The following is a 24,047-nucleotide window of genomic DNA, read 5'->3' as shown; positions in this document are numbered from 1 at the left end:
AAGAATTATTTGTGAAGCATATGGTTAAAAGCATCTTGGGTTATTTTAATACCTCTGGTATGCTCCAATAAGATCATTTGGGGTTTTGACAACAGTTTAAGGCAGCATTACAAAGAACCACTTTTAGGACTTTATTTGCTGCTATGCAGTGGTTTGGGGGAGAGAGTTTAAGCTGTCAAGCATTTTGGTAATTTGAAAAGTCATAATATAAACTTTTGGAATTTTTTTCGCAATAAAATGAACCCCTTTGGAAGCAGTTTTTCAAAGTGTGTTGTTCTCAACTTGTACCACTTGTCTAGTAATTGATTTTTCCTTATTAAACCTAAGTGACTCCAGCTGTAATGCCCTATGCTAATTTGTCATGTAGTTTTGATTGCATAATGGGAACAGGACTGTTGGCCCTGATTTTTTTTCTATATAACCCATCAGTACCCATTCAATAAATATTTATTAGTCCTCTATTATCTAGACATTGGGGGAAAAACACCTTTTAAAATATAGTTCTTTTCCATATGCAGCTTGTGGTATAAAAGGAGGATGGTACAAACACTTAATGAGTGTAGTGGTTGGGGTCAAAAAGACCTGATCTATATCTTAGCTCTAACACAGTTGTATGACCATGAACAATCTTCTTGGCTTTAAGTAACCTTAGTTTCCCCATCTTCAAAATGGGGATACTTTGATTTGGTAGACTGGAACATTGGATTGTATCAAATAATGTGAAATTTAATAATAATAAGCTAGCCTTTTTGGGGGGGGTAGGAGAGTGAGATAGAGTATAACTCTAATAGTCTATGAAAAAACTTAAAATTTTAATGGATTGCAAGCTAACATGGCAGCCAGAAAGGCTAGTCTTAAATGACAATAAGATTGGCATTATCTTCAGAAATAAGAGAAGGGACAATCCAATTGTATATGGAATATTATATTTAGATCTGGGTACTTTGGAAGAGTGCCCAGATGGTTAACACCAGCACATGGTTAATTATCAGACTTTATACAACAAAAATACAAAAATGTGGCATGAATTCAAGTGCAGAATAGTGACTCTTCAAGAGATCATAGTTCGTGTTTGTAGTATAATGAAGACTATACTAGTAGTTAAAATAAGTTGATAGTTAATGGCTATAATTTTGTCTAGAAATTGTGTGTGTATTGTTCCTCAGCTATTTAAGTATATACAGAAAAGGAGTTTTATTTCCCTCATTAAGCATGCTACATTCTGTCTTAAAGAGCCAATATATGGAAAATATAGAGATGCCTTATTCTGATTAAAAAAAAGAGGGATTTTGGTGGGGTGGAGTATACTACAAATATTTTCAGGTATTTAAGGGATACCACCTGAAAGAAATTATGTAAGTCCTTCCTGGACCCAGAATGTGAAATGTGCAACCAAGAGTAAAACATAGAAGTTAGAGAATCAAATTTAGCTTGATGTTAAGGAAAAACTCCCTACCCATCAAAACTTTTAATTATTTTTTAAATTTTAGAATATTTTTTCCCAGTTACATGTAAAACAATCTCTCCCCCCCCCCCCCTCCCTTGCTGGGGTTAAGTGACTTGCCCAGGGTCACAGCTAGGAAGTGTTGTCTGAAACTAGATTTGAATTTGGGTCCTCCTGAATTCAAGGCTGGTGCTCTATCCACTGCACCACCTAGCTGCCCCCAACAATTGTTTTTTAAATTTCAAGTTCCAAATTCTGACTCCTCCCTGAGATGGTAAGCAATTTTATATAGGCTATACATGTTAAGTCATGTAAAAATTTCCATATTAGCCATGTTGCAAAAGAAAACAAGACTTAAGAACCCCCAATGATAATAAAGTAAAAGTATGCCTCGATTGAATTCAGACTCCATCAGTTCTTTGGGGGTGAATAGTACTTTCAATCATAAATCTATTGGAATTGTCTTAGATCGATGATATGTCTGAAAACAGCTAAATCATTTAGTTGATCATTTGAACACATGCTGTCACAATATACAATGTTCTGGTTCTGCTCACTTTCACTTTGCATCAGTTTGGGTAAGTCTACTGATTTTCTAATAGTACTCTATTACAATCATATACAACAACTTGTTAAGCTATTACTGAGTTGATGGATATCTCCTCAGCTTTCACTTCTTAAATGCCACAAGGAGAGCTGCTTATATTGTACAAATAGGTCATCCCACACATTTTTAAAAACTCTAGAACACAGAGCCTAGCAGTGTTGTTGGATTAGAGAGTAAGCAGAGTTTGGGCATAGTTTCAAATTGCTCTCAATACTTGGATAAACCAGCTCTGAAGTCAGGAGGACCTGATTTCAAATGTGACCTCAGATACTTAACACTTCTGTAACTGTAACCCTGGGCAAGTCACTTAAGCCCAATTGCTTAAGCAAAAAACTTGGATCAGTTCACAAGTCTATGAACAATGCAAACAGTGTCCCAATTTCCCAACATCATTCCCCTTTTCTGTCATTAGCCAATCTGATTGGCTTGAGGTGGTACCTCAGAGTTTTATTTTGTATTTCTCTAAATCAGAAGTGATACAAAGCATTTTTTCATATGAATGTAGATAGCTTTGATTTCTATTTTGAAAACTGCCTATTCACATATCCTGTTACTACATATCAATTGGGAAATTATTTGACTGTTCTCTATAGTTGAGAAATAAGGCCTTTTTCAGAAAAATTTGCTGAAGCTCCCACCATTTTCTGCTTTCCTTCTAAACTTGGGTGCATTAGTTTTTCCCACTTATGTCTAAATGTTTATTTTAATATACAGTGTGAGATACCTAGTTTCTTCTAAAGTATTTTTCAGTTATTCCAGCAGTTTTTCTCATGTAGTGAATTCTTGTATTAAACTTTTGTCAAACACTAGATTTAGTCATTTACTAATATTTTAAAAATTTAATCTATTCCACTGATCCATCAGTTTATTTCCTAGCTAGTACCAGATTGTTCTGAATTCTGCTTTATTAAACAATTTGAGTTATCAATCAAAATCTTCAGCAAAGACTGGACTTCCATTTACAGAGTATGTTGCACAGGGTATTCTTTTAAAGGTATTGATTGGACTAGATCATTTTCATTCTGAAATTATGTGCTATGTGAGATTTCAGAGGAAAAGCTTTTGAGAGACTTTGGAATTAGGTTTTAAAAGTGAAGACAGGAAAGTAGTGTCCTCAGTGTCAAGAACAAACAAAAACAAAATGGGAATGTACTTGTTAGAGAACAATGAGACTATACAAGGCTGAGAAGATGAGCTTCATCATTGTAGAGGGCTTTGAAAGTAAAGACATAAGCCTGATAAGACGATAGGGAGCCATTATAGAGGAATGATATGACCAAACCTATACATATGACAGATTATATCCAGATATATTGGATGGAAAATAGGAGTACGAAGACTTATTAGGAAAGTTAAAAGCATCTCAGGTGGATGGTAATGAATCATCACTAGCAGTGATGATGGCAATAAGAATAGAGTGGATAGAACTAATTAGATTTGAGGTATAGGAAGAAAAAAAAAGACTCCCAAATTGCAAACATGGGAGAATGAATAGATATTGGAACCATTTAATTTGAAAGGAGCAGATTTAGGGGGGAATGATGAGCTTAATTTTGATCAAGCTTCATTTAACATGCAGTGATATTCTCGTTTACAAAAATGCTATCTAGAGAAAGAAAGGGCATAAAGATAGTTGGAAAGCATGGGAATTTATGGGATTGCCTAAGGAGAGGGTATACAAGGTGTCCTAAAAATCCCCAAACTGCTGTCAGACATCCTCATTTCAAAATCACTCATTTACAATGAGCCAGCAGAGAAAAAAATGCAAACAGAAGAATATGAAGACTGGAGTTGGAGGAATAAGGAAGTAAGGAATATTCAGGAGGGAGTGATTAAGTCTTTCTTCCAAGCAGTAAAGTACTGAAACGGCGATCTTTGAAGTTTTGTATTCTAGAGAATGTTGGGGACAAACCAAACTGCAAAGAGTTTGAAGTAGTGAAGAAGTAGCCAACAATTCTGTTAAACTATCTCCCCTCCCTGCCAAGCACAGCAGTTATAAGAGAGGGGAGTATCATTAAATGAAATAGGAAAATTAATTTTTTTTTTTTTTTTGTAGAAAGGGGCAGAAGTAGAAGTCGGTGGAGATAAATAACTTAAGAAGTTTTACAATTTAAATTCGCCGTAAAGGAAAAAACAAACCATAACTAAAATCGTCCCCAAATAGAATGGACATCCATAAATAGCGGGGCATTGTTTCTCACGGGAGATTTTCAAATTAAGCATGAAGATTCTGAGGCGATATAGTGGTGAAAATTTCTTTTGAGAAGGATGTTGGATGACATGATCTGAGTTCTTTTGCAAGTCTATGCTTCTACACTTAAAAATTTTTTTTTCGATTGGCCTTATTATTAGGTATATCAGGCAGGAAATAATCCAAAACATGGGTTTCAACAAGAAATCCGAGTTTCTCAATTTCCTTATATGTGAATTGGAAAGAATTTCCCGTTGTTTCCACCTCCTCCGGACTCCATTCGGAGTTTTCTTGTGAAAGACTGGAACGGCTAAATTGTTAAATGACTCGCCCCGGGACTTACACCAGTAGGGACAGTCTTCCAGACGTTGGGGTCGGCACTCGCTCTTCTGCGCCACCTAACGGGCTGCATGTTGTAGGTGCTAATTTGGTTAACTTGATCGAACAAAAGTCATCGTATTACCCCCCCCCCCAAAAAAAAAAAACCCATTGTAAATGGACGAGACGCAGAAACCCTGGGATTTGGCGCGCTCGTTTTCCAGATGAGAAAACTGACTGGTGTAGCCAGAAATCTGAATAGGAAGGGAGGACTTTTCTGCCGCTTGTAAGAAGGGCTACGGACCGCCCACTTTTGCCTCCTTTTCTAAGTGAGAATTTCCCCTCAGTTTCGTCAGTCTCTCATCCCAACAATCCCCGTCCAAAGTTTGGGGCGAACAAAAGAAAGTTAGGGGTTAGAAAGGAGCTCAAGTATTCCTCAGCAACTGGTCTTCTCTTGCTAATCCAAACGTGTGCAGGGTGGAAGTAAACAAAAGTTAGGATTAAGTTCTATCTTTAGCAGTAATTCCGCATGGGGCAATACTTAGAACAGTGATGGGAAAAAAAAAATCGGCTTCCTGCAAACAGCGCACAGCTCAGCGAGCCGGGATAGGCAGCTTCCATTATCTTCCGGGTACCGGGGCCGCTTCCTGTCACGTGTATTGGCTATGCTCGCCACACCCACTAATCCCGGTTCCAGCTCGGTCCGCAGACGGACACGTCACTCTTTGTGCTTCAACCAAACTTCTTAGAGCATGTTCTGGGCTTCTCTTGGTTTCTCATCTTTGGGCCAGTGAAAGCTGGGCGGGAGCGAATAGTCCCGCCCCATTTCTACTAAGCGGCACAGTTATCTGCTAATGGAATTGCGGAATAGCACCTGCCTCTCCGCCTTCATATTTGAGAGACAGCTTTCTTGCCCAATCTATTCCCGAAAGAAGCGGATGGGCTCTAAGGCGGCCAATGGAGGGGCGGAGCAGTAGACTGTTAAGGTTGGGTGCGCCGGCCGCTAAACGGATGGCAGAGGGAGAAGAACCGAGCCCGGCTATACCCAACCCAGGTGAGGCCCTGAGGGGGTAACTAGAGGAGAAGGGGCGGGTGCAACGGGAGCTACAGGGCCTGGGTGCCGTGCCGGGGTGGATGGGTCTAGAGAATGGGGCATCAGCGGGGTGAAGGGAATGGAGAAGCTGGGCCTCGGGATGCTGCAGGGGAGGGAGTGGGAGAGTGAGATGGGATTGAATGGGATGTTGTACGAGGTAGCACTGCAGAGGCAAGGGCGTGGGAGAATCCCCTTCCCCCGTCCCCACTATGAGAGAGGGGGGGAATGGGAATCCCCCAAGAGAGTACGAGGGGAAGGTGGGACTCCCGCCCCCAACCCCGGGAAGGACGGCGAGTTAGAGCACTTGTGGTCTCTGAGGAGGAAGTAGTGGCTGGGCAGGTCTGAGTCTGCGGGAGACGGAAAGCCTGGAGCTGCAGGATGTGCTGTGGAGAGACGTTCGGAAATAAGGATACTAGGAAGAGGGAGGCCGCAGACCCTGCAGGGGCTAGCTAGGGAGTGGAGGCATGCAGCACTCACTGTGGTTTAGGGAGGACTGAAAGTTAGCGAGTTGGGCCTGTGCCCTTATTCATTTTCTTGACCCCTCGATGGAGTGGAGATGGATTGTGTCTGTCTGGCACGTCCCTCTGCTGTGCATCAGTAGTTCTCGGTTCTTCCCAGTTCCCTCTTCCCGTTGCTCTCCGATGGGCCAGTCCGCTGTGACAGTGTCTTGATCTGTAACTATTCCTGGTTTTGTGCAGACTTGCCACGGCCCTGGCGGAGATGTATGAACGCTCCTGAATCAGGGAGGGCCAGCTTTCCTTGCCTGAAAGAGGGAGTGCTTTGCGATTATCAATAGACTATGCCTGCTAAGAGACCCCAGAAATCGGAATAGTTAGAATTTGAGAAATATTTAGAATTTGAGAAAATTCCCTAGTCCTGGGAAACCGTTTCTTTTCTCCTTGAGGGTCATTGATGATAGGCTGCAGGACTCGTCTCTGCATATTCTTGACTAAATGCTACAGATTCCTTTAGATTTGGCTCTGAATACTTGCCAGTTTTAAGGCATGAAAAAGGATGCTTACAATGGTGATTTTGCACCGAGGCAGTTCCTTTGGAAGGACCGAAGTGACTGTTATTATGTAAATGAATACGGTAGTGTGACCGAGACACCATGGGATGTAGTGGACAGAAAGCTGGACTCGGAGCCAGATCTTCCCTTTAGCATAGTGTCTGTGTCCCCATGGACAAGCCGTTTAAACCTTGCCGTGTTTTGGACAAATCTTTAGATTAAAAGTTACAGAAAAGGTTCTGAATGAATTGCATCGGTTCATTACAGCAGTGAAATCACAGGTCATATCCCCCTCACCCAGATGATTCAAAGTACCAAAGCTCTGGCTTGTTACCCACCTCCTTTTTCCCTAAGAACATATATTGTGCAGTTTGAACATTAAGGCAGCTAGACAGACTGATGCCTCCTGGTGGAGCTGCTATGAGACTAAGATAGCTGCCTTCCTCTTCCAGAGTGGAAAACTTCTCTTTACTATGATCATTTTGATGTCATTAAAGTCATGGATTCAAATACCTAAACTCGGAGGATTAGTTGTAGGTCTAATGGTGCAACAGCAGTGAAGGGCTTGAGAGAAGGGAAGGAGTTCTCTCTGGGGAGATTGGGGCCTCTGGATTTTATGGTTATTGCCCAGTCATGACCTGTAGATGACTGATCCCTGGGAAAACACTTGGTGGTAGCATCAAGTGGAGCTTAGATTTAAAGTTAGGAATGATGCTGACTTGGCAGCCACTACTTAACTCTCGTTTTTAGTTTCTGCTTTTTATGATATCCCCTCTAATGTTTCCTTTTACATATCCTTACTTTTTTTGTGAGTTAATTTAACTTTTTCTTGTCTTATCTATTTTCTTTATTCCTTCTCTTTTCTTCTGCCTGCTACTGATACTTATTGTACCCTAACTAGCCAACTGTCTAAACCTGCTATTGGAATATAAGGAAGTATAGTATAGTAGCACAAGTTTCTCTTTAATCTTTTTATGTGAATACTGTTAGAGTTTCTGAGCTGCAATATCTTCTGTCAGAATTTTTTTTTTTTTAAATAGAGGCAGGACTCATGAAATTTTTAGCTTAATTCTGAATCCCTTTTGAGTATAAAGCAGAGTTCTCAAACTACGGCCCGCGGGCCAGATGCGGCCACTGAACACGTTTATGCTCCTACAGTTAGGGCGAATGGGCCGAGGGGTGGAGACAGAGTGTGAGGTTTTGTGTTTACTATAGTCTGGCCCTCCCACAGTCTGAGGGTCAGTGAACTGGCCCCTATTTAAAAAGTGTGAGGACCGCTGGTAAGTATTTGTTTTTTCTGCTGAGGTTTCTTCCTGACATGACAAAGTTAGAAGGAAATTCTTGGATATTTGGTTTTAAGAGTCTTTGGTCTTTTTTCTTCCTTTAGCTATTTGAGTGCCATCCGTCATTATCTTTGATGCCAAGATGACCAAGCTGGGATTTCTGCGGCTGTCCTATGAGAAGCAGGACACCCTTCTGAAGCTTCTTATCCTGTCAATGGCTGCTGTATTATGTGAGCATATGTCTAGAGTAATTTTCTTTTTTTTTCAGGGAGACTGGCTCTGAGCTAGAGAAGCTCTGTGTTTCCTCGTGCAGGCCGCTCCCATCTCTGCCTTTTTTGTGAGATAGAACTTCAGGTCTCTCAGAGAGATATGGGTGTGACTCCCATGTCAGATCCAAACTAGTTCTGTATCCCTGGACAAGTTGATTAACTTTATCTTAGTTTTCTTTTCAAAAAGTGAACTAAGAGCACCTACCTCAAAGGGTTATTGTGTAAATATCAAATGAAGTAATAGTGGTAAAGCACTTTGAAAATATTGCAAGATGAACTATTATTGTTCTAGGGCAATTAGGTGGCACAGTGGATAGAGCACCAGTCTTGAAGTCAGGAGGATCTGAGTTCAAATTCATTCTCATATATACCTACTAGATGTGTGACCCTGGCCAAGTCACTTAATCTTGATTGCTTTCCTTCTCAAAAGAAAAAGCTTATCACTCTACTTCCTTTCATTAATTTAGATACATGTATATCAATAACAAAGTTTGCTTTTTATTCCCTCTACTTGAATGTAAAGGAGGTAAGATAAATACAATCTAAAGTTAGTGGTTGTTGGAAGAATAGGAAGTCTATAGGGTAATATCCATTCTGTACTGATTCTGAAATGACCATTAATGAGCATTGAATGCATAAGATGGGAAGAGGACAAGTAATTATTTTCAATCTATATACCTGTGTTAACATTTTAGAAAGCCTTTGTATCTTGTTCTCCAGAATATACTTCTTAGCTCCTCAGAAAACATTAATATAATTTTTATCTTCCTTCTGTCCTGATTTCTCTCTACACTTAATATGGTTAGTGCTACATTAAAAAAAAAAAAAAAGTATATGAGTGGAAAAAAGCAGTGGATTTGGAATTAAGATTTGTCTTCTAATCTCATACTTAACATTTAGTACTTGAATGACCTTTGGCAAATTATTCTCCTTCTCTGAGCCTCAATTTCCATACCTATGAAATGAGAGGGTTGAACTAGAAAGTCTCTAATCTTTCCAGTTCTAAATTCTAGAAATCTGAGATTTCCTTTTTAAAGAAACAAGCTCTTCAGTACAGTAAGTCTTGAGATCATAGATGTAGAATTTGAAGGAATCTAAGAATTTATTTAATCCCCTCATTTGTAAAATTTAAGTAGTTTCACATGGTCACATTTAATAAGTGGTAGTGCTGGCATTTGAACCCAGATATCCTAAATACAAATCCAGTCACCTTTTTGTACTACCTATAATACTGTGTTTAAAGCATCCTACTTATAAGGGAGAAACTGGAAAAGCTATGATGTCAGAGGACTGTAGCCTGTGTATCTCTCCTCTTTTTTTGATTTGGTTTTGGTCAAAAAGATATATTTTGCTTAAGAGTGATTTTGTAGTCCATTGTGGGCTTAATACAGTGTAACTATACTGCACATGTGACTATTAATGCATCAATTTTCTGATTCCTGTAGCTTTTTCCACACGCCTTTTTGCTGTTCTGAGATTTGAAAGTGTCATCCATGAGTTTGATCCGTAAGTACATTGCTTATTTTGTTGTTATTCTTATAGACTCCTATACTTAATGTACACATTCTAGTGATGTATATCTGTTTCTTTAGGAAGAAAATTATCGTGTCAGTTTGAAATAGAGTGTCATGCCACTTTTAAGCATTAATATGATCTTGGAAGACTTAGGTTTTTCAGGATCTTTCTTCTTTCCCTATTGTAATCTTGTCTAGCTCAAATGTTTCATTTTCCATGAAGCCTTTTGGGTCTGAATTCAGAGGTAATGAGGTGATATAGTGGACAGAACCTTATACTTAGAATCCTGCCTTAGATTCTTAACATCTCTGTTCTTTGGAAAACCACCTAATGTCTCCCAGCCTCAGTTTCTCCACATTAAAAATGAAGATTATAATAGAACCTGTCAGGGTTTCTGTGAGGGTCAAATGACTTGATAGTACATTGCAAACCTTAAAGCACTATATGTGTTAGTCATCATCAGAAAGTTGGCTTCTGGATGCTGACTTTTTCTTTTTAGATGGGACAGTTATTAAAAATCTTCTATTAAGTTAACCTTTGTCACTGTAAGTTATGGAACCATGAAGAAATCATAGATTCTTGAAGTTGTTGCAGTTAAATAGAAGTTGTAGTTAAAGGAGAATTTGAAATTTCATTTGTTGTCAGAGTTTCTTATTTGAATTGAAGACTTTAGATTCCCAGTATAGTTTGAAACATTTCATATTGGATAATCCTTGAACGTCCTTTGTATCCAGGAGAGTCTAGGACAACGCCAGATATATGTGGTGACTTATTAAATATTGGTTGATTGGTTGATATTTATATGTCTATGCCAGAGGTTCTCAAACTATGGCCCACGGGCCAGATGTGGCCCGCCAAGGATGTTTATGCTGCCTGCCAGGTTATGGCAAATGGGCTGAGGGGTGGAGACAGAGTGTGTTTTTGTTTTTACTAGAGTCCGGCCCTCCCACAGTCTGAGGGACAGTGAACTGGCCCCTATTTAAAAAGTTTGAGGACCACTAGTCTGTGGCATGCAAAAGTTTTTAAAGTAGATGCGAGACTATGCCTTAACTTTCAAGTTTCAGTGCACAGTGGGAAGTGTTTTATGAATAGGATTAAAATTTTTATACATTGCTTTTGAGATTGCAAATTATTATCTTGAAGCAGCCACCCTGCTAAAGTTGTCTCTCACCATTGATAGCATCTGATATTAGCAAGATATCTATTTTGTAGGATCCTGCCATTTGAAAAATGCTACAGTGGCTACTATGAGGTATTAACAATCCTTGCCTTAGTTCAGTTATTCGGTGAGTTCCTGGACTTCCCTGGCTGGCATTGGTAGCTGCCAGGCAAAGCATGAGTCTGGTAGATAGGTGTATTTAAGATTGCTTGCATGATTACTTTCTTTTTGTAGTGTTAAGAGTTTTATGTTTTTTTCTTCATGAAGAAGTAGTACTTTATTTATATGTGAGCAGCTAGAAAATAAGAATAAGATGTAATATGATTTTCATAGTGAAGTTCATTTGTGGCATTAAGCCAACTTTTATTGGAACAATAATGTTTTCATTAATGTCATGTGAAAAGTGAAACTTTTTGTTTTGTTGTTCAGAAAGTGACAGGAATTTGTGTATAAGAAGTAAAGATAATAAGTTGCTTTTTCTTGCTGTAGGTATTTTAATTATCGAACTACCCGGTTCCTGACTGAAGAGGGATTTTATAAATTCCATAATTGGTTTGATGACCGGGCCTGGTACCCTCTGGGAAGAATCATCGGAGGAACGATTTATCCAGGTGCACATGAAATCCCAAATAAGGAATTTTCATGTTTCAGTTTGGAGTTTCTCTTTTAAATTTTAACACCTTTACTTCATGAGTTTCATTAATTTCATTATGATTGTGTATTCCTAAATGTAGATTCTATAAAGACAAATAGAATATTGAAGGGTCTTTCATGTTTTTGACTTGTATAATTAAATCTTGAAGAGAGAAAAATGAATCTATTAAACTTTGATAAAGTATACTTCTGAGCCTCACGATTTCTTTAGCCAATCAGTTGATACTGCCTGAACTCCCTTTTTCTACCTCTTAACCTCCCCTAACCAATTTGAACTATCTAATTAAGTTTCTTCTGCTCATTACAGGTTTAATGATTACTTCTGCTACAATATACCACGTGCTACATTTTTTCCACATCACAATTGACATTAGGAATGTCTGCGTTTTCCTGGCCCCCCTCTTCTCTTCCTTCACCACCATCGTCACATACCACCTTACCAAAGAGCTTAAGGTGAAAGATTAGGAGGTGACATTGGGAATGGTATTGGTTATGTTTGGTCACGGCTAAAGGGAAGAAGGGTGGCTAATAATTGGAAACTGGGATTGTTGAGTTCTTTCCCACTATTCCCTTGGATATGCTGCTTCCAACCATTGGTGAGCCTATACCCTTTTCTGTAAAGCATAGGACATTTGATTATTTATATATTTTAAAAATGTACTTAAAAACCCCCCAAACAAACAAACTTATGATTTCACCAGTATTAGGAGCTCTGGATGAGAACCTTTCTCTGTTATTACTGATCAGCTCCTTCTAATCTTAGAGTTGCCTTAAGCTAGGAAAGATTAAGTTACTGGCCTAGCTGAGTCTTTGATGTCTTCCTGAGTGGATTTTTTCACTTTCTGGTTAATTTGGTTAACCTCTTAGGACTGTGTTTGTCATGTAGCAGACACTGAAATATATGTAGGTTCATTGATTTTATTTATAAAACATTTGTTTTCTGTATTGAGTTTCTTGCTGTTTGACTTCCCTTCTAGATTTCAGTGTTGCTGATAGTGGCTTTCAGTTCTTAATTTGTTTGACATTGTGCTAAATTGTCTTGATGTAAAATATAATTTTGGGGTAGTATTTGAGGAATAATAAATTCTAGCTCTTTCATTTTTCTAAGTTAATAAGATAGGTTGGTGTAAACTTTTATTTTGCTTCACTGTCCTTGTGTTAGGCCAGATTAGCTTTGAGCTTCTTGGAGCACTAGTCCCATAACTTTCTGCAGTTTACACTGCAGTCTTACTGCTCTGCTCTGAGTTCCCAGTTTGCCTAATAATGACCCAAAAATTATAATTTCAAATCCATGCCTCACCTCTCTTTTACTTCCCCACCCTTACTGCTGAACCTTCCCTGTACTACATGACTTCTGAAATATAGCTCAAGTTCATTTAATTTTTCCTACTAAGTACATTTTGGGAAAAATTTTTAAAGGATTTACAAGTGTTTCAGTAGAGGAATCATTGGTATCCTTATCCTAGGTGGATTATCTAATCCACTTTTTGATTATTTTGTGATCCAAAATGACTGTTCATCTCACTGCACATCCTCTTGCCTGATGTTTGCTTTCATATGACCTGTTTGTCCTTAGCATATGTGTTGACTGTTCCCATAATAATACCACAGACTTAGAAAGTATGCAGCTTTTAGTTTTGGGCATGTCTGGTTATTTGATACGTGTTTTTGAAACTGCTTGGAATACCTGTTGACTGTTTCTGGACCCAGCAGAGGGAGAAACCTAGCATGTGGTGTGTTGGTATTAATTTCATGCTTCTTTTCTCTTCTGCCAGGATGCAGGTGCTGGACTCCTTGCTGCTGCCATGATTGCTGTGGTTCCTGGGTATATATCCCGATCTGTGGCAGGGTCCTATGACAACGAAGGTAAATTTTTTAAAATGCTGAATAAGACTGCTCATCCTATGTCCTAATCGCATCTTCAGTAAAAGCAATAAGTTATGGGGTCCAAGCCTATTGCACGCATCAAGAACTAAAGTAGTGTCTGATATTGGGAGGAAATGAGGTAAGAGTATATGGGATCTATAAGGATGTTCAGAGATCATCACTTGTCAAATCATCCCAGAAGATGTTTGTTGCCCCATCTTCCCATTTTGGGAAATAAGACCAATAATCATATTCAGAGGATTTTGTTATTCAGTCTCAGGGAATTAGCATAAAGTTTATGAGACTAAGGATTAGGCTAAATTTTTATTTGAAAGGATATCTCTTAAATGAGGATCTTTTGGTTTAAAGGATTTTCCTGATAGCTGTGAGGTTAAATAACTATATCAGTCCTCTTACCCCCGAATGAATTGTGGTGTGTTTCTTTGCAGGGATTGCCATCTTCTGCATGCTGCTCACCTATTACATGTGGATTAAGGCAGTAAAGACAGGCTCTACCTACTGGGCTGCCAAATGTGCCCTTGCCTATTTCTACATGGTAACCATCCATTCTTCTTCCTGCCTTATGTTCAGGTGTGGGAGGGAGTATACTAGGAGCTGACACTGATAGAGATCAGATATTCCTCCTAGATTGTATAGTGCATTAGGGTTGAGACAGACAATATGAATTTTCTCCTTAGTTCCTTTTAGCCTCATGGTCTAATAAAGGGGTGGATGCCAAGCCTAGTAACAAGTAAATATGGGTGGGAAGTCCTTTCCCCCTTTATTTTTTTAAATAGCTTTACATCTGATATTGTACTATACCTTTTGGGGATACTTGTTGCTTGACTAGCTCGTTCCTTTTCCTTTTTTCTTTTACATCTGTCCTTACCCACTCTGCTTATTCTATTCAAGCATATATGCATGCACTCTGTCTTCCACTCTTATACCTTTCCCTTACATCCCTAGGGCCTCCATGTGACCTGAGAGTAGGCAGCATCTGGGCTGGCACTGAGGGTGAGGTACAGGCCATAGAATTGATCAGTTACTATTGTTGTTGACTCCTCTTTCCCTTCTGCTTTTTGTTTTCCTTGGGGCTCTATGGGATGGGTGGGAAATAGTTGCAGAATATGGCCTTGTCTTTCATAACCTCAAAAGAACACGGTGGTGATTAATGGTGATAGATAAGACTTTAGCATCGCCACCAACGATTTCAGGCATTGTTTGTAGTAATTAACCTCTTTGGAAGAAAGGTAATATTTGTTATAATTTTGAAAGACAATAGCAATCACTTTTTGAGAGCAGATGGTTCATGAATCAAGGGTAGAAACTTAAAGAAATTGACCTTTTCTGTCCTTGCTCAGGTCTCCTCGTGGGGAGGTTATGTGTTTCTGATCAACTTGATCCCTCTTCATGTACTGGTACTGATGCTGACGGGGAGATTCTCCCACCGGATCTATGTGGCTTACTGTACTGTATACTGCTTGGGCACCATCCTTTCTATGCAGATTTCCTTTGTGGGCTTCCAGGTGAGCCTGAGGCTTTGTGGGAATATCAGCGTTTAATCCTTTTCTTAGGTGACTCTGTCTAGAAGAATAACCTAACAGTTTCTAATGTTGGGAGTGAAATAATAGTTGTATAATTTTGTGTTGTATGTCAACTTTATTACCGTCAGGAATCTGTCTTTATGCCTAAGGTTTGGTTAGGGCAGTTTGTTGATGGGCTATTTTTTCTGTCACCTTTATTTGGGCTAGTTTAGCCTTAATTTGACCTGAATAGAGTTTGGAGATGGATTTTGAAGAGATTTGAGTTGATGGAAATAAGATATAAAAGTTATTCTTTTTCTCTTATTAGCTGTTGATAGTTTTATTTAATAATAAAGAATTCCTGAGTACCTTCTGGAATCTAGACACAGGTTTTTAAGAGATCAAAGCCCAAGTCCTCCAATAAATGTATATGGTCCATCCTTGGTAATGATCAACTGCTAAGACAAACAAATACTTTGTTTCTGAATTTGTTTTCCCACATGAATAAGAAACTATTTTAAGATATTTAAAAGAATAAGAAACTATTTTAAAAGATGAATGGTGAACTGTTGTGGAGTTGTCAGTCCAGGTAACCTAGGAACTTAGTTTCTTTACCTATATCCAGCCTTTTGGATTGATTTTGATCTAGGTATGAATTGAAGCTCTGGGGCTATATCCAGCTCCACCTTATACCTTGATCATAATTCACAGTGCTTCTTTCTCACAGCCTGTCCTTTCATCAGAGCACATGGCAGCTTTTGGGGTCTTTGGTCTCTGCCAAATCCACGCCTTTGTGGATTACCTGCGCAGCAAGCTGAATCCTCAGCAATTTGAAGTCCTCTTCCGAAGTGTCATCTCCTTGGTTGGTTTCGTCCTCCTCACTCTGGGAGCTGTCCTCATGCTGACAGGTAGGAAACACCCCTGACCATAGATAGGCAAGGATTTCTGTTATATGCAGTAAGAAATTTACTCCTCCGAGTATAAAAATACAATAAGTTTTAAAGAGATTGGATATGTGGAGAATGACCTTTCCTTGTCCAAGGAAGATTTTTTTTCCACATACCCCATCTTACTTTCCTCATTCTCCACTTAACCCTCTTTTTTTTTTTTTTTTTTTTTTTTAAAGAATTAAGATTGTTTTTGATAACTTGCTTGCATTTGGTTCCAAACATATCAAAGTCTAGCTCCTTTTACAGTCTGAGGATTGAAATACCTGAAAATGGCCTGTCAGGCTATTTACTGATGTCTGGAAAATTATAGCTGTTAAATGAGTCTACTTATTTTCCCTCTATCTTTTCTCTTTTCATTTTTATTGGTGGGGAGTGGGATGAATCTTAGCCTTGTTTTTTATACCTTGTGTACATGCTGGGTTACCTTCCTTTCATTCATGATTAGGTGGGACTTCCATATTGTTCCATTTGATATAGACCAGCTGTTTTATGCAATATCCCCGATTCCTTCTATATACGTTTCCTCTGTATGTTTTGGATGTGTATAGTATATATTCCAAAGGCCTACTCCTAGTACTACTGTCCTGTTCAGGGTAATTGAGCATAGTGATCAGGTCTGCTGTATTACCTCTTCTTCAGAGAGTCTTGGTCTCACTTCCAAATTTAGGAAGATGATATGCCAGACAAATGGACACATACTTATTCCATTTTCCTCAGCATTTTATTCATGTAGTCTTTCTTTGTTTTCTGTGCATGCTGACAGGAGCATTCTCATTCTGGTCTTAAGTGGAGAGAAGAACACGAAAAATCGGAAGCAAAATATGAGAAACTGATAGCATTTTGATTTTAAGTATTGGGTGACTCTTTAGATAATCTTCTTGGATGAGAAAATAGATATGGTTGAGTAGAATTAGATATTTACTGTCTTGGGAATTGTTATGAAATACTAACATTTATTTTTCCTACCAGGAAAAATTTCTCCCTGGACGGGACGTTTCTACTCTCTGCTGGATCCTTCTTATGCTAAGAATAACATCCCAATTATTGCCTCTGTGTCTGAGCATCAACCTACCACCTGGTCTTCTTACTACTTTGACCTGCAGCTCTTAGTCTTCATGTTCCCAGGTCTGTTTATCTTGAAATCTTTGACTTGGTCTCCTTGGCACAAGTTACTACATCAAATAAAATCTGTAAAGTATCCAAGAGACATGGTTTCTTTTCCTTATGTTGCACAAAGAATGTTTAAAAATATTTCTTAAATACCTGAAGAATAGAAATGAAGAGAAAGAAAAAAAGGAAGGGTAGGAATGACACTGGCAAATTTGTTGGGACAGGTATCCAAAATAGTATATAACTTTTATTCTTGTTCCACAAAGGGCCTGCAGAAGATATATTTTCTTCTGGATTTTTCTCCAAACTCATTTTGTTTATTTGTTTAAAATTGTCACAATTCTGTGTCCCTGTCTAAAGGTGTTTTCACAAGGAAGTTTGGTCATCTGCTAAGCTATCTTTTATAGTAATTACTTTGAAAACCTTAGTATAATATCTTTAGGCTGGAGCTTAATGTTATTTTCCTCTCTAGAGGCACATTCTAAGATTTTTTTTTTATGGTGGATATGACTACTTGCCCGGTTCTTGAGGACTCAACAGCATTTTTCTTCTTCTTCTTCTTTTTTTTTTTTTTAAATTTTTTTTCTTGCAGTTGGTCTCTATTACTGCTTTAGCAACTTGTCTGATGCCCGGATCTTTATCATCATGTATGGTGTGACCAGTATGTACTTCTCAGCTGTCATGGTGAGAAATATCTTCTGTACCTTTCTTCCCATTTTCTTGATGTTGTCTATTCTTCTTGGTGAGGTTCAAAATATTCAGAGATTTTTGGCTAAGTGGTGGTGAGAGAGTGCCTTCTTTGAGAGTTTAAGGATCTTAGCTATAAATCTCTTTAGGGAAGCTAGGGTAAGTAAACTCTTATTAGTAGTGCTCCTGCCTAGTAATGGTCCCACAGGCATCAACACATCTCAAAGTTCTCATTCAGTTTTCTTATATTTATGATTCAATTCAACATGTTCATTAATCACACAAGATAGTGTACGGGGCACTGAGCATACAAGAACAAAACAGTTTCGGTTCTCAGGACAGAATACATGTGGAAAAATAAGTAAATACAGTAATAGAATAATTTTGGCCATGGGAGCTTGGAGTTGTTTAGAGTACTCAAAATTGGAGGGATCAGGAAAGACATCTTATCTGTGTGATCTGAGGTGATTCTTGAAAGAAGTTGGCAATACATCAGACAAGGGTGATGGGATAGAGAGCATTTCTTCCATGGATGATATCTTGATTAAGTTTCAAAGGTAAGGAGGAATGTCACGGAGAACAAAAAGGTCACTTTGAAACGTAAGGTGCATGTAGGGTGGGAGGTGGAGGGAAGTAAATCTGGAAGGACCGAAGGATTTTCATTGCTAAACAAAGACATTTGTATTGGATGTTAGACATAGTAGGGAGGCATATAAGTTTCTTGCTAGGGGAATGACCTATTCAGACTTCTATTAAGAAGTGCTGTTTTGGTAGCAATGTAAAGGTGAATTGGAAACAGTGAGACTACCTAGGATTCTCTTGCATTTATCCAGGTTAGAGGTGCTGAGGCCATATATTAGGATGACTAGAGATAAGAGTACAGATATGAGCAATTGAATGGATGAGGGAGAGTGAGTGAAGAGTTGAAAGAGGCTAGGTGATTGGATCAGTGGGGTATCCTTGGCAGTGTAATTAGGAAGAAGGGGGAGGTTTTTTTTTTTTTTTTTCTTTTTCTTTTTTTTTTTTTTTAAATATGTACAAAGATAATTTTTAGTATTCCCTCTTGCAAAACCTTGTGTTCCAATTTTTCTCCCTTCCCTCCACCTCCCTCCCCTAGACAATAAGTAATCCTATATATATATATATATATAGGTTAAATGTGCAGTTCTTCTAAACATTTCCACATTTATCATGCTGCACAAGAAAAGTCAGATCAAAAAGGAAAAAAATGAGGGGAAAAAAAAAGAAACCAAGCAAACAATAACAATGTTGTAATCCACATTCATTCCCTGTAGTTCTCTTTCTGGATGAAGATGGCTCTCTTCATCACAAGACCATTGGAACTGGTCTGAGTCATCTCATTGTTGAAAAGATCCAAGTCCATCACAGTTGATCATCTTGTTGTTTCTGTGTACAATGTTCTTTTGGTTCTATTCACTTCACTTAGCATCAGTTCATGTAAGTCTTTCCAGGCCTTTCTGAAATTATCATGCTGATCATTTCTTATAGAATAATAATATTCCATGATATTCATATACCATAATTTAATTTAGCTCCAAATGATGGGCATCCACTTAGTTTCCAGTTTCTTGCCACTTACAAAAAGAGCTGCTACATAAACATTTGGCATATATGGGTCCTTTTCCCTTTTTAAAAAATGATCTCTTGGGATACAGACCCAGTAGAGATACTCCTTGATCAAAGGGTATGTATGTACAGTAATTGATAGCCCTTTGGGCATAGCTCCAAATTACTCTTTAGAATGGTTGAATCATTTCACAACTTCACCAACAATATATTAGTGTCCCACTTTTCCCACATTCTCTCTGACACTTATCATTCCTGTCATGTTCGCCAATCTGAGAGGTCTGTAGTGGTATCTTAGAATTAAAGAAGGGTGAAATTTAGAGAGAAAGCAAATGTTTCTTGTTTTAGATGTACTAAATTTGAGATATCTATTGGAATCTAATATAGATGTAAATTAACAGAACTAGAGCTTGAGAGATGAATGCTAGATATTTAATTTGCACAAAAATAACTGAGTAATCAACAAAGCTTTATTAAGTGCCTACTATGTGTCAAGTGCTCATACCTCAGTGCCTCATACAATATCTTGTGTAATTAATGAAATATAAAAGATTACAGAGAGAGAAGAGGGCCCAGGACAGAACTGAGGAACATACTGTTGCTTGGGGGTGAGAGTGTTAATGAAGATTCCATAGAGACTGAGAATTGGAATCATCACAGAGGTAGATAGAGAACTCTGAAAGAACAATGTCATTAACTAGAAGAGGGAAAAGTATTGAGGTGGGAGTGAAGGATGGTTGATAGTGTCCAGTGCTGTAAAGCCATCAAGAATGATGAGGACTGAGAAAAGGCTCTTGGATCTAGCCACAAAGATTGTTGGTAACCTTGAAGGAGACAGTTTTGGTTGACTAGCAAGTCAGAAGCTAAATTACTAGGAACTGAAAAGTGGGTGGAGGAAAATGGAAGCAATTAGTGAAGATAGCTTTTCTTTAGAGTTTGGCTAAGCTATTGGATAATAGATTAAGGGAATGATGGGTCAGTCATTCAGAAAGCATTATTAAGTACTTCTTACCATGTGTCAGGTATTGTGCTAAGTTCTAGGAATACAAATAGAAACCAAACTCTACTCTCCCTTCCTTCCCCCAATCCACACCAAAAAAACAAAAAAACAAAAACCAGTCCCTATCCTTAAGTAATATACTTTTTTTTTTTAATTTAATAACATTTTATCTTTCCAATTACATGTAAAGATACTTTTTAACATTTGTTTTTGTAAGATTTTGAATTCCAAATTTTTTTTCCTCTCTTCCCCCTCAAGACAGAAAATGTTCTGATATAGGTTATACTTGTATAATCATTTTTAACTATTTCCATATTAGACATGTTGGGAGAGAAAAATCAGAATAAAAGGGAAAATCACCAGAAAGAAAAAACCATTTAAAGATGAAAATAGAATGCTTTGATCCATATTCAGTTTCCAGAGTTCTTTTTCAGGATGTGAATGGCATTTTCTATCCCAAGTCTATTGGGATTGTCTTAGATCACTGTATTGGTGAAAAGAGTTAATTTTACCATAGTTTATCATTATGCAGTCTTGTTTTTATTGTATACATTGTTCTCCTGATTCTGCTCACTTCATTCAGTATCAGTTAATGTAAGTCTTTCATGGCTTTTCTGAAATCAGCCTGCTCATCATTTCTTATAGAAAAATAATATTCTATTACATTCATATGTTATACCTGATTTAGTCATTCCCAATTGATGGACATACATTTGATTTCCAATTTCTTGCCATCACAAAAAAAGCTACTACAAACATTTTTTGCACATGTGGGTCTTTTACTCTCTTTTATGATCTCTTTGGGATACAAACCCAATAAGGGACTTACATTCTAATGGGGGAATTAGCTCTAAAGGGGAGCTGAAATGTGAGAAGTGGAAGATATTATTAGGACGGATACATGGGCAGGAATATGGTGGCTAAGATTGGAGAATGAGGGATCTCTAGTCTGGGATCCTTCCCCAAAATGAAGGTTCTGAGAAGAACTCACCAATAAAAATAAAAGAAGGCGTCCACAGGCATATGAGAGATGGATTTGGGTCAAATAAAGGTTTCTTAAAAAATAGAAAAGATCGGGGCAGCTAGGTGGTGCAGTGGATAGAGTACCAGCCTAGAATTCAGGAGGACCCAAGTTCAAATCTGGTCTCAGACACTTAACACTTCCTAGCTGTGTGATCCTGGGCAAGTCACTTAACCCTAGCCTCAGAGGAAAAAAAAAATAGAGAAGATTGGGAATTGATATTGATAAGGCATGAGAGGTAGTAATCTAAGGGTGGAGTTGATTTGATATTAGAGAACAGTATGAAGTTGAACTGCCTAATCTATAACATTAATATTTCAAAAGGAAAAAATGAAGCTAAAGCATGAATGGAAAAGAAGAAAGAATAATAGTAAAACAACTAAAGTATATATGAGGATGAAGGACAGGTTTAGGAGTGATTGAGAGGAAGAGATGAAAAGAGAGGAATATCAGATTTCTGAATCATGGTAATTGAAAAGTTATGGGTGATGGTAAGAGTAAGACTGTTCTGTGTGTGACTAAGATGAAATGAAGGTGTGGGTTATGGAATTTGGGATGAGTGATGAACTGGGAGACTAGTGTGTTTGAGGTGACATTAACATATATATTATATGAGGATAAAAGTTATGGTATAGAGGAAGACTATATTCTAGTTGCTGAATTCCTTGAGAGGAGGTAGAATGCTTGGAAGCCTGTTCATAAGAGCAAATTTGCTTTAGATGGGGTAACATAGATAGATGAAATGATGACTAAATAGTGACACAGAGAGGGTCTAAAAGTGTAATTGAGCCAGGAATGTATACCTATTCCTTCCTGGACCAATGTGTTAGAGAGTGTGAGAAAAGAAAGTAGATCCTTTACTGATGGCCTTCAGATAGAGTCTCTGCTGTGAGAAGAGCTGGGTTTCTGTGAGTGTATGAAAACTAAAGGAATGAGAACTAGTCTAATATGAAGGAAGTTTAGTGATAATTGATGAGTAGTGGTTCTAGAAGAATAGGGCCTCAAGAGGGATGGGGCTTAGGGTGGGATAGGCTTGAGGGAATGGGAACAGTGGCAGGAGAAATTCTTGCCTATGCTACCTTTGGTGCTGAAGGATTTCAAGGTGGAAATGGACAAATTACTCTGTCCTCATACTCAGATTGGTGGTAATGGAAGACTATGGTGGTGTTCATTTTTATCACCCTTCTAGTTCAAGGCCGGGACTTGTGCTGTCTCTGCCTGTAGTAGATTTACTTCAAGCAGTTCATTCAATGAATAATCCAATGTTTTATACCCATGGACCATGACCTCCTCCTTTCCCTTTTCTCCCAAGGTGTAAGGGGAAGTATCTTTTCCTATTTCTTCTTTGGAGCCAAGTTTGTTCTTTGTAATTTGCTGCATTAATTGTTCACATGTTCAATTAATTATTTAATTTTACCCCATTTACCTTGTTATCATTGTATATATTACTTTCTTGGTTATTCTTCACTTTGTATCAGTTTAGGTATCAAATCCCTATCTCAGAGTCATTCTCAATTTCTTACTCTCCATCACCTCACAAATACAATTTAGCCAAGTCTGGATGTTAGATGAAATGATGACTAAATGGTGATACAGAGAGAGTCTAAAAGTATCATATCTGACTACCATACATATCTGATGGCTACATAATCCAGGCCAGAGTCTCATTATCTCTTACCTGGTCTAGTGTAATAATTTCTTAATTAATTGATCTCCTTGCTTAATACTCTTCTTCGTCTTAACCACCACTCTGCTACCAAAATAATACTTTTTTAAAAAAATAAATATGTAAAGTAGTTTATTAAAATAATCCAGTCATGGTAGAGAACAATGTTATTTATCATCATATATGGACTGTATCATCATATATATTTTTAATTTAAATTTAATTTTTAAAAAAATTATTTAAAATTAAATATAGAGTAAGAAAAAGCAAAATAGAAAAATTAAAAAGAAAAAACAAAAACAAAATATTATCATGTGCCCAGCAGAATATTAGGGAAGATTCAAAATATGTAAGAATAAATTTGTTTCAAGAAAGCATGTATAATACATGTTTTATATTCGACTCATCATCTTTTCTTTGCTTCCTTGTTAGTTATTTTGTTCTCTGCTGTGCATTTTTTATTTTATTCATTTTTTTCCTTTTTCATTTCTCCTGTCTTCCCCAAGCAGACTACAGTTAAACATGGCTATATTTTTGTATGCATATATATTTTTTCACATCTGCACACACAGCTCATACATACTAATTTTTATGTAATACACACCTACTTAAACCTACATGCATATATGCACTCATATATAATAAGCATTTACACATTTGTAAACATGCATATGCATCTAAACCAGTATTAATATGGCTGCTGTATAATGTATATTTCTCTCTTGATTGAATCTTTAAGTTTGACTTTGAGATAAATAATTACTAGTTCTGCTTTTTATTCTAATAAATTCTACTGCTCATCTTTGTTGTAGTATTTGTATATATTTTCTTTATGACTTTCTCCTTTTCTAGTTGATTTTTCATAATTTTGTTTTTCTTAGATTTTTTTTTTTTTTTAAGTTTTTCTTCAATCTCTTTACATTTGACTTTTAAAGTCTTTTGAGTTCTTCTATAATTTCTTTCTGGACAGGTAACTATTTAACATTATTCTTTGGGTAAGGACAGGCTTTTTTATTTCAGTGTCCTCTGAAGCTGAACTCCAATCTTCCCTATTCCCATAGTAAGCTTTTTTGGTTGGGTTCTTTCTCTTGAGCC

General features: G+C 37.6%; 1 protein-coding gene across 2 annotated transcripts in view; it reads left to right on the top strand.

Annotated features, from left to right (window-relative positions):
• Positions 1-5,212: 5,212 nt before the first annotated feature.
• STT3A (STT3 oligosaccharyltransferase complex catalytic subunit A) overlaps positions 5,213-24,047 on the top strand; it is a 29,270-nt gene continuing 10,435 nt past the window's right edge. For both annotated transcript variants that reach the window (XM_074303881.1, XM_074303882.1), the window contains exons 1-11: positions 5,213-5,614; positions 8,050-8,175; positions 9,660-9,720; positions 11,378-11,499; positions 11,850-11,995; positions 13,318-13,408; positions 13,858-13,964; positions 14,770-14,934; positions 15,659-15,839; positions 16,851-17,006; positions 17,584-17,675. In XM_074303881.1, coding sequence (XP_074159982.1) covers positions 8,088-8,175; positions 9,660-9,720; positions 11,378-11,499; positions 11,850-11,995; positions 13,318-13,408; positions 13,858-13,964; positions 14,770-14,934; positions 15,659-15,839; positions 16,851-17,006; positions 17,584-17,675 — 1,209 coding nt within the window. In that variant the 5' untranslated portion in view covers positions 5,213-5,614; positions 8,050-8,087. The remainder of the gene's footprint in view (positions 5,615-8,049; positions 8,176-9,659; positions 9,721-11,377; positions 11,500-11,849; positions 11,996-13,317; positions 13,409-13,857; positions 13,965-14,769; positions 14,935-15,658; positions 15,840-16,850; positions 17,007-17,583; positions 17,676-24,047) is intronic.

The sequence above is a fragment of the Sminthopsis crassicaudata genome, chromosome 3 (genome assembly GCF_048593235.1).
Source record: "Sminthopsis crassicaudata isolate SCR6 chromosome 3, ASM4859323v1, whole genome shotgun sequence".
NCBI classification, from domain to species: Eukaryota; Metazoa; Chordata; class Mammalia; order Dasyuromorphia; family Dasyuridae; genus Sminthopsis; species Sminthopsis crassicaudata.
The sequence above is the reverse complement of the archived record's forward strand: the minus strand, read 5'-3'. Positions and strand labels throughout refer to the sequence as shown.